Below are 11,471 nucleotides of genomic sequence, written 5' to 3'. Positions count from 1 at the left end.
TGGTTTTCTTCCCCTTTGGTTTGGATGACACTATGTCGAATATTCCCCCCAAAAATTTGAAAAGTGGACTCGTCAGACCACAGAACACTTTTCCACTTTGTCTATCCTAGATGACTCGGGCCCAGAAAAGCCGGCGGCCTTTTTGGATGTTGTTGATAAATGGCTTTCGCTTTGCATAGTATAGCTTTAACTTGCACTTACCCATGTAGCGACGAACTGTATTTAGTGACAGTGGCTTTCTGAAGTGTTCCTGAGCCCCTTTCGAGATTGATGTCGGTTTTTGATACAGTGTTGTCTGAGGGATTGAAGGTCATGGTCATTCAATGTTGGTTTCCGGCCATGCCGCTTACGTGGAGTGATTTTTCCAGATTCTCTGAAGCTTTTGATTATATTATTGACCGAAGATGTTGAAATCCCTAAATTTCTTGCAATTGCACTTTGAGAAACGTTGTTCTTAAACTGTTAGACTATTTGCTCACGCAGTTGTGGAAAAAGGGGTGTACCTCGCCCCATCCTTTCTTGTGAAAGACTGAGCATTTTTTGGGAAGCTGTTTTTATACTCAATCATGGCACCAACCTGTTCCCAATTAGCCTGCACACCTGTGGGAGGTTTCAAATAAATGTTTGATGAGCATTCCTCAACTTTATCAGTATTTATTGCCACCTTTCCCAAGTTCTTTGTCACGTGTTGCTGGCATCAAATTCTAAAGTAAATGATTATTTGCAACAACAAAAAAATGTTTATCAGTTTGAACAACAAATATATTGTCTTTGTAGCATATTCAACTGAATATGGGTTGAAAATTATTTAAAGATAAAGTTAAAGTACCAATGATTGTCACACACACACTGGGTGTGGTGAAATTTGTCCTCTGCATTTGACCCATCCCCTTGATCACCACCTGGGAGGTGAGGGGGGCAGTGAGCAGCAGCGGTGCCGCGCCCGGGAATCATTTTTGGTGATTAAACCCCCAATTCCAACCCTTGATGCTGAGTGCCAAGCAGGAAGGTAATGGGTCCCATTTTTAAAGTCTTTGGTATGACTCGGCCGGGGTTTAAACTCACAACCTACCGATCTCAGGGCGGACACTAACCACTAGGCCACTGAGTTGGTTCAAATCATTGTATTCCGTTTATATTTACATCTAACACACTTTCCCAACTCATTAGGAAACGGGGTTTGTAGTTACACGTGTATTATACATGCTTTCATGTTAGGTCCAAAAGTGTCCAATAAGACAAGAAAAAGTTGCAAAAGTTGTAATATTTATATATATAAAAAAGAGTGCTTAGAGGGATCTGGACACTTACAGGTATAGCTCGGTTGGTAGAGTGTCCGTGCCAGCAACTTGAGGGTTGCAGGTTCGATTCCCGCTTCCGCCATCCTAGTCACTGCCGTTGTGTCCTTAAGCAAGACACTTTACCCACCTGCTCCCAGTGCTCCCACACTGGTTTAATTGTAACATAGATATTGGGTTTCACTATGTAAAGCGCTTTGAGTCACTAAAGAAAAGCGCTATATAAATATAATTCACTTCACTTCACAAATATAGCTACAAAATTTCATACCGCCAGCTGCTGTAAAGACCCGTAACGACAAGCTATTTCACAGAAAGTAACATTATAGTGTGTTTATGAATGAAGGCAAAAATGTGGTAAAATGTATTTGTGGTGGCTCCAAAATGACTTTCCTAGTTGCGCCTTTTCTAGAAATGACTTTTCTTCAAGCTTCTGAATGGCTGACATTTTTTTTAAAACGCGAGCCTCACCTGTTGCTTTTGAGAAACCGCTTTTAAATAAGTCTTTCAAATAAGTAAAAAACTAATTGTAAAATTATTTCCTGAACATTATTGTCGGGGAACCGCAAATATTATATTTTTAAAATACATTTGTCTTTATGTCATTGTGTGTTTTTCAAACAATAAAAAGTGAATTTGATAGTTGTTGCTTGAGACTTCACTTAAAGAGAGAACCTACCCATGTATTTTCCAACTATCTTGTTTGTAAATAGTTCAGCCTTGGTGGATGTCTGTGTTCCACACCAACAAAGTTTTTTAAATGCACCTTTTCCAGAAATGAAACAGCATTTAAGTGACAGCGCCACCTGTTATTTTAAAAATGCAGCGAAAAGCATGCAAAAACGTCACATTTCTTTTAATTGGTTGTGGCATTGTATTGAAAAAACATTATAGTAGATTACAGCTTTCTTTTTTTTCCACTTTTTTAGTATTATAACTATATTTATAGTATACTTACTGTACTGTTTCCAAACATTTTGAGAAAAAATAATTATATATAAATACAAATATTTGCAATAAAAAACTAATAAGTACAAGTAAAAAATACAGTATTGTTTTTAAATGGTAATAAGTGAATTTGATCTAAGTGGAATTTAATTTCCCAGATCTTTCTGTTTTCTCCTAGATCAGTGGTCCCCAACCACCGGGCCGCAGAAGAATTTTTTCCAATTTTTTTTTTTTTTTAATTAAATCAACATAAAAAACACAAGATACACTTACAATTAGTGCACCGACCCCAAAAACCTCCCTTTTTCATGACCATAAAAAAAAAAATTTAAAAATAATCCCCCTCGCCACTCCCACACATAAAATACCCCCACCCCCCACCCCCACCGCGAAACAAATTATCAAGCGTTGACCGGTCCGCAGCTACAAAAAGGTTGGGGACCACTATCCTAGATGACATAATCTGACGCGACTATTAAGTAATTTCGGATGTCCGACACATTCTGGGAGGGTTGGGGCTGTGCAAGCCTAGAGGGAGTGGGTGGGGTCACGTGGTTCCTGTGGTTCTGATAAGTGCCTGTGCAGTGTGCACCACCTGCAGAGCACACACTCACTCACTCAGACCCATCTGGACTAATAGAAGGCTGGTGGGACAACAGGGGGAGGTTTCACACTCTCTCACTCTCCGTCCTGGCCCACCCACTTCCCCACTCTCTCTCTCGCTCTCTGGCTTGCATTCGGGTGCCTCCAGTGCGCACGGTAGAGTCCACGCACGCACGGGAGCATGGCAGCTACCCACGGCGAGTACAGAGGCTACCTGCGCAGCACCATGGACGTGGAGGCCGCCCAGCAACGCTTCCAGCCGGTGGCCAGCTCGGAGCCCTCGCACCGGCCGCTCCTGTTCGGCACCCTGGCGGTCATGGGATTGCTCCAGGTGGCCTCCAGCGTGGCTATCCTGTTGCACCTTACGGGCTACCTACAGGAGGTAAGTCTGGATCTTTGCGAGGGAATGTTCACCCCTGTACAAGGCGGCGTTTGCGCAATTTTTATAATGCCATAAAAAGGTGGTTCGGCTGCAAAGTTGGACAGGAGGCAGCATGCTTATAGGGAAGAACTGGTGAGCAGCCAAGTGGTACGTAGAATGTTGAGGTTAGAGAATGAACCCTGCAGAGGGACATTTCATGCCCGACCTCTCATCTTTGCAGGAAGCCTTGCAAATGTGTAGATGTTTCCACTCTGCGGAAAGCAGGGCTTGTTTCTTTTATTTGTAATCGATACGCGGCCGATAAGCAGTGCAGTGTAAACACAGTGACACAAGTCTGCTCAAAGAGTTCAATAAGACGTTCCAACTCGCAAAAGTTGACACGGCTTACTTGCTTTTTGTCAGGTCATTACAAACACCCCTCTTTTTCCCTCCCCGTAATATTTAAATTGTGCCACCATTGGGGTTTGCGGAGACTTTGTGGTGGTTTCCGCGTCGGATGATGGGTCATGTTTCGACAGGCTGAAAGAGAGCAGACCACATTTGAGCTGTGTCAGGGTGCTCCGAGTTCACCTGGAAAGCATCCGGATGATATGTTTTTTCCTCACTGGTTTCTAATTCCTGTCATGCGTGTTTACAAAATCAAATACTTTCACTCGTCTTACACGTAAACACATCACGATGTGTCCTAACAAATTCTCTCAAGTACCGTCTGTGTACGGATGCCTTACAGACACGTAATGAAAGTGTTTGGCATGTTTGTGTTCTTGATGCATGGGATGGTACTGCTACATATTATCAAAGTACAGTAATAGCTATTGAATAAGACAGTACAACCCTCATATTTCTGCAAGCATATCTTGCCATAGGACAATACTACAGACAGTAGACTTGAGAGTAGTCAGTGTACAGCTTGCAGCACACAACAATTATTGTCTAAATCCGGGTTGTTTTTGACCTCAGGGCCCAACTTTTCCACTATAAAGGGGCCTAGGGCCCAAAAAACAACACTGATTCCATTGATATTCAATAATTATATATAATCTATTTACAGTTTAACAGTACAAACCTTGTCAAAATATATGAAGACATGCGTTAATCACAAAGATTATTATAAAAGGTTAAATCAGGCTGGAATACAAAAGAAGGGAATAATAAAACTAATGAAAAAAACATAATAATAATATAATAATATGTTTCCTATATAAACTGTCAAAAAATGTAAGTGCAAATGAAAATACCACTTAACCACTTTACTCAGATTTTTTGCGCTTAAGAAACTTCTCTATGACTTTAGCTTCAGACTTCTTCTGTTTGTTTGATATTGTCATTACTGCCACCAGTGGTAAAAAAAAAAAATTGTATTACAAGTAAGCACCAGTGCGGACCACAGCCGGGAAACAAATTGTTTTGGGCGCCCCTCTGGGGAGCGCTCACGGCCCAACAATGGCCCTATATTAAGAACATTGGTCTAAATCACTGTCAAACCATGTTCAGAAGCAAAAAACTGTCCCGTGTGGCTGTTTTCAACATATTACGTAGACCAAATACACTTTCCAAGATGATCAAGTGTCTTGCTAGGGAAGATGAAGGTGATAGTGTTTATGCACTTGGCTCCTCTGTACTCCGCCATGCATTCATTTATTTGTGTGTGTGTGTGTGTGTGGTTGTGTGTGTGTGTGCGTGTGTGTGTATGTGTTTGTGTGTGTGTGTGTGTTGGTCATCGGGTATTATTTTTAAGTCTGTAAAGCACTTAGTGTCGCATTTATTTTATAAATGAAAATAACAAGGAGAAAACTGCCGTAATTGAATGTGAGGATCCTTATCAATAGAAATCACAACATCTTTCCTGATGTTTCATAGCTGGACTTGATTGATTGATTGATTGATTGATGTAGTGGCCAATTATGCTCAAGAGGCAGAAAGGAAGGTGGAGGAGCTAAAGGTGTCTCCTAGCTCCATCAGTGATGTCTTGTAACAACCTGTGCAACTCTGCACAATTCTATGCCCAAGAGGATTAAGGCGGTACTAGATTACACCTAAATGTTCACACCAAAGACACTATTTGAACATGTATACACACACAATTATGTTTACAGTAAATTGATACTGCTATACAAGCTGTACACTGACTACTGTAAAGTATATCCATGCTTCATTGCTTTAGTATGGTCCCTCAGGGTTGTACTCACTTCTGTGAGGTATTAACGCGGATGACAGACTTGGAGGGTCACAGGTTCAAGACCTGCTACGAACTAAATTATGGAAGTCGGGACTGCTTATTAAGCAGACTTTGTTTTGTTAGAAAATAGTTGTATTGGTCGTGGGCCAGCAGGGGCAGAAAGAGCTGGACGCTGGAATGGAGGAGTGGTTTTGGAATAGCAGTCAGAGTGAGACTGAGCTTTGGTCGATGAGCTGCTTTGGGAAGAAGCTGCTGACAGGCGGCGGGCGCATGGTTGCATGACTCAGGAGATGTGCGAGGAGTGCAGTCTGGCACCACACCATCATGGGACTTCAACACCTGCACGACTTCCAGGTTGGAGCTTAGAGACGAGTGCAGGAATGCCACGCTGATCGTTTGGATCAAATGTGTGTTTCCCCTAAAGCCCTGTTGACATAGTCGTACAAGAAGAACCAAGCTCCAAATCATTCTGACTTGTGCCTGCTGCTCTGGAACCTGAAGTGACTTTAGGGAATTCAACTCTACTCCCACACAAACACACTTACTGTATTTCTTTTAGGTTCTAAGAAGTAATCCTCCTAAATGTCAGCACGTTGTGCTTCTTAGAAATAGTGTGCTGACGATTATCTTATCTTAATGTTTAAACCTCTCTGACCTTTAACCTCTCTTTCTGTCTCCAGGTGGATTTGACCACTGCTCCACATCGACCAATCGAGGTGAGTCCCACCCCTGGTAAACCCCTCCACACACACACACACACACACACACACACACACACACACACACACACATACACACACACACACACACACACACACACACACACACACACACACACACACACGTGTAACACTTTTTTGTAGGCCACATTGTCATGTCAATGGACATTTTGATTAATTATTAAAAAAAAACATATCTGTTGAAATGATTTGTAGGCCAGGGCAAGAGGTGGCGCTATAACAATCTAGCGGGCATAAGGCTAGCCAATCTGAGGAATGGAAAAAAAGCAATTTACGGATAGCAAAAAAAAAAGAAGAACATGGAAATACAGGTGGACTAGTGAACATAAAGTTTAAACTTCATTGTGGAAGGCTTTTCATGGTATATACTACACACAAGAGTCTTTGTTTGCACACGGGGAAAATGCAAGTGCAGCATAATGAGTAGCGTAGCGTGATGGCTACTGAATCTGGTCCTTTTTCGGCACTGTGTGAATCCCACCAATTCTCAGACAATTTAACGGCGCCATGTTATGGGTCGTGTGTGGCCGTGGCGTCACACCCTGTTGCTGCTGCTCTTTGCGCTTCAGCACTTGGCGATCACTCCAGCAGGACTGAGAGCGGACTCAACCAAACTACCTATCCCTACTGTTGCAATTTTCAATGCCAACTAAGAAATTGACTCAAAAAACGCTCCACAGTAGGTAAAGTAAGGCTCCACTTTCCCAAAATTGCGCTAGCTTGATGGTAATACACATTAGCTTAGTTATTGACATGCTACTGATTAGCATTAGCGATTTAGCCCCTGGGTATAGGTTGATTGGCAACACTAAATTACCTCGTGTGTGAATGTGAGTGTGAATGTTGTCTGTCTAAATGTGTTGCCCCTGCGATGAGATAGCGACTTGTCCAGGGTGTACACCGCCTTCTGCCCGATTGTAGCCGAGATAGGCTCCAGCGCCCCCCGCGATCCCAAAGGGAATAAGCGGTAGGAAATGGATGGATGGTTGGATGGATGGATTTTAACACCTCCTAATTTGTTAATTAAAACTACAACTAAGATGCATTTTACTATCAAACAACTTGTGCGTAATAAGCAAAACACTTACATTATCAAAACTTTTAGGGCGCAACAAAAGACTAGAGTCCACAAACACTGAACTGACTATCCAACACACAAAATATATACTACTTCCATCTAACATCTTTGACTTACAACTATAATTGCAACGTATTGTCATACTTGCAAATAAGACCCAGAAATGTGATGATAAAACAAGATAACAACTCAACAGTAGTTATAAGAACCTAAGTGTTAACATTTGATTTAAAAAATAAATTTTAATATCAAAAACAATAAACATTTATTTTTTTTAAAAGTTCAATCTTTCAAATCAATCAAAGCATGAACAGCCATTTGGTTGCAGAGGGAAACGGGAAATTTTGGACCAACAGTGCCATCAAGTGGCCAACTGATGCGTAGATGCATGCCATGGCTTTGAAGGCCAATAACGCACGCCTGACTTTTCTTTCTAGATTATCAAGGATGTTATATTCAGCTTTCTTGAGTTTGTAACAGAACATATTTGTTGTGTACATCGTTAGTAAGTTCACTGTATTTATTTATGAGGAAGGTTCATTCATGTTTGGCATTTTTAATCTAAAAAAATACATTTTGATAACTCAGATTTTAGGTTTGGGATAGATTTTACTGTAGGCCCAATGTGTTTATACACAAAATTAACAAGTAAGTTTAAAGTTGCACATGTTAGTATGTAATGAACAAAGGACATGAACTTAACCAAGGTAATGTTAATGTACACAAGAGTAATTAAGGTTAAAAAAAACCTACCCTGGACGCCAAAGGGTCAATAAACAAACTTTACCAGTCTACGTTTACACGGCAGGGTATGATACACAAAGTTGGAATTTTTTTTTTTTTAAATCTGATCTGTTTATGTAGTTGTTTAGATTACCGAAAAAATATGTAACTTTGTATAATGTGAGCTAAATGCATCTGAACTGCGGAGCCCTGGGTTTACAGAAGTAAACATGGCCTCACTTTGTTTTAGTTTCACTACTGGATCTATGGCACAAAGGCAATTAAGGAAGAGGGCAAAAACGTTAGCTAGGGTAGTTTGTGGGGTTGTTGCGAAGTCTGCACCGCGTGGGTGAGGAGGCACAGCGGGGGATAGTGAAGAAAGTCCTTCTATATTTTAATACTTTCTAAAATATATTTTCACCACCGACTGTTTTCTGGTCCTTCGTTCACTATTTAATTTCACGTTTGTGTGATGAGGTGATGTTTGTCACTTTTTGATAACGTATTTAGGTAGGTTGAACTGCATACGGATGGGGCCTGAGTCGGATTTGAAAAAAAAAGAAAAGAAATCGGAATCGTACTGTTCACGTTGACATGAAAAAAAAAAATCACATACCAGGGCTGCATAATATGGCTGATTATTGATATTTTTATGACCTGATAAGAACTAGAAGAAAAATATACTAAATGTATAAATTTTTATTTAAAATGTAACCTTTGTCAGATTATTATTCCCTCAGCTATCAAAGCAGAAACGAAAGGAAATGTCAACACAAGCATGGAGAACAAATCAAACAATGTGAACTAAATTGTAAAATCACATTGAACGCTTAATAACCTCTTAAAATGAAGGTGAAAAAAAATATGTAAGAAATGTTTAATAAACTGTAACAAAATAGTGCAAAGTGTGAAAATGTAAACATAGAGAAACCTGAGAAGAACTATTTTCCGCAAGTTTAGTGACAGGTTACAGCTGTGCTCTGAAGCAGTGTTTCTCAAATGGGGGTATGCGTACCCCTTGGGGTACTTGAAGGTATGCCAAGGGGTACGTGAGATTTTAAAAAAAAATTCTAAAAATAGCAAGAATTCAATAATCCTTTATAAATATATTTATTGAATAATTCTTCAACAAAATATGAATGTAAGTTCATAAACTGTGAAAAGAAATGCAACAATGCGATATTCAGTGTTGACAGCTAGATTTTTTGTGGACATGTTCCATAAATATTGATGTTAAAGATGTCTTTTTTGTGAAGAAATGTTTAGAATTAAGTTCATGAATCCAGATGGATCTCTATTACAATCCCCAAAGAGGGCACTTGAGTTGATGATTACCTCTATGTGTAAAAGTATGTGTTTATAATTGAATCACTTGTTTATTTTTCAACAAGTTTTTAGTTATTTTTATATATTTTTTTCCAAATAGTTTAAGAAAGACCACTACAAATGAGCAATATTTTGCACTGTTATACAATTTAATAAATCAGAAACTGATGACATAGTGCTGTATTTTACTTATTTATCCCTTTTTTTCGACCAAAAATGCTTTGCTCTGATTATTGGGTACTTGAATTAAAAAAATGTTCACAGGTGGTACATCACTGAAAAAAGGTTGAGAACCACTGCTCTAACGGGTGAGCGCAGCTAAAGTGGTGTGGTATTACCTGTCTTGGTGGGGACGATTACCTTGCATAAATTAGAAAACACATTGGTCTTACTACAGTCCGTTTCAGGAAAATTCAAATATCTGCCATACTGCCGAAGTGACATTTCCTGTTTGTTTTTTTTTACAATTTCTTTTCACTCCATGCAAAGAAGTGACATTTCCTGTTTAGTTTTTTTTTACAATTTCTTTTCAATCCATGCAAAGAATCAGCCACAAGACAACAAGATGGCACAACCGAACATGATAGTTGATACTGTGACCTGATTGAATGTTAGCGTGTCACTCCCATTGATCTGTGATAATTTCCTGCATTGCTCGCGTACTAAAGAGCGACTTCCAGTTTCTTCCGACCAAGAATAACTAAATGTCATCAAATGTTTTATCAAAGGCATTTTTCATTGATATTGATTACACGTCTATTGCGATGTATATTGATTTTGTTTTATCGCCCGGTCCTATCAGATACATATGGCCAAAAACTAAATCAGAATTGACTTGCAGGGTGAACATAAGTTGCTAATTTGTCAACTCTAAAAGCTCACACTTAAAAATGGTAACAACAAGTCGAACATCACATTGGAAAATATTACTCAGCAAATTGGTGGTGTTTCAAAGCTGCTGCTTTGCAACACATTGATTCTACTTAAACCCAGATCAACCTCTTTAGGACCATTTTCAAGCGTTCCTGGTATCTCCACTAAGTTGGCATCATGACTGACAATTGCTAATGATGCACTTGTTTTGTTAAAACAAAATTGGAGAACTTTATAGCAGGGGTAGATTTTCTTTCCCCTCGGATGGGTTTAGTGTAAAGGCTTGATGATAACACTGCACAAGCTGCCCGGGGCTAAGAACAACAACTTAACATTGTTTACACTCCAAAAGCGTTACTGCGGGGAATGTTATGTCTAAACACGTTCGATTGACTGCGACGCAACACAGCAAACTCGGGAGTGTACAACTAATCCACGTGCAATGCAACTGAGAAGCCAAAACTCGGCAAGATGCATGCTAGAATGTCAGTCAAAAGAACAGGCTGAACACTCGGGAGGGGTGTGACAATACTCTCGTTTCAATAGGTCAGTCAAAGTAAATAAGTACGAGAACAAGAAAATATTTTAACAATAATTTTAAGCAGTGTAGGAGAGTGGTAGCCTCAGGAAAATTCCAAGGGCACCTGACTAGATTTTCTTTTTTAGCACTCATGTTTTTTAGGAAAACCAATACAATGTCGTCGGTACTATATGACAGGATAAGGATACTTTTTAAAAATGTGTCTGGGTGACAAAACCATGCAGGTGTACTTTGAAGTCTATTACAACTGCATGCATGGCCAAGGCCTGAGCTTTTTACTGCAAACTTATTTCCACAAAAAAAAACCAAAATTAAAAATTATTGAAAAAAATTAAGTAAATATGATTCCATCTGTCTATTTTGAGGACTTTCGCATCCCTGAAGTTGTAGCTGTCAAGTGTATCATCGATTCGGCTGTTTTTTTATATATTTGTAGTGGTAACTTGCTGTTCGAGGAAGCAATCCAGTGTCTTGCCGTCCATGATTGTCATGCTTGTACATACCCGCGGTACGGTGGTTAAACCCAGATGAAGGGGAGTAGCTAGCGTGGAAAACGCTGAGGATCGCTCTCTTTGCTAGCTGTCAGTTAGTTGTGTACGCAAAGCACTTAATGTGCAGTTCCAATTCCTCACACATGGCCAAATGGATATGCTTCTGACTATTTAGAAAACAACATCTGAATTCCGCAAAAAAGCTTTTCTCTAAACACCGACTCTCTCTGGCTAATACAGGCCTTTGTCCTTTTTGCTAAAGTATTCCACAATGCATTAAGAGAGTAAT

The 11,471-nt window shown here is 39.8% G+C and overlaps 1 protein-coding gene across 1 annotated transcript in view; it reads left to right on the top strand.

Annotated features, from left to right (window-relative positions):
- Positions 1 to 2,859: 2,859 nt before the first annotated feature.
- tnfsf11 (TNF superfamily member 11) overlaps positions 2,860 to 11,471 on the top strand; it is a 29,655-nt gene continuing 21,043 nt past the window's right edge. The window contains exons 1-2 of the mRNA XM_061879643.1: positions 2,860 to 3,231; positions 6,091 to 6,126. Of these exons, the coding sequence (XP_061735627.1) occupies positions 3,031 to 3,231; positions 6,091 to 6,126 (237 nt within the window). The 5' untranslated portion in view covers positions 2,860 to 3,030. The remainder of the gene's footprint in view (positions 3,232 to 6,090; positions 6,127 to 11,471) is intronic.

This window comes from Nerophis ophidion, linkage group LG19, assembly GCF_033978795.1.
Source record: "Nerophis ophidion isolate RoL-2023_Sa linkage group LG19, RoL_Noph_v1.0, whole genome shotgun sequence".
Classification (NCBI taxonomy): domain Eukaryota; kingdom Metazoa; phylum Chordata; class Actinopteri; order Syngnathiformes; family Syngnathidae; genus Nerophis; species Nerophis ophidion.
This window is presented reverse-complemented; position numbering and strand designations above follow the sequence as displayed.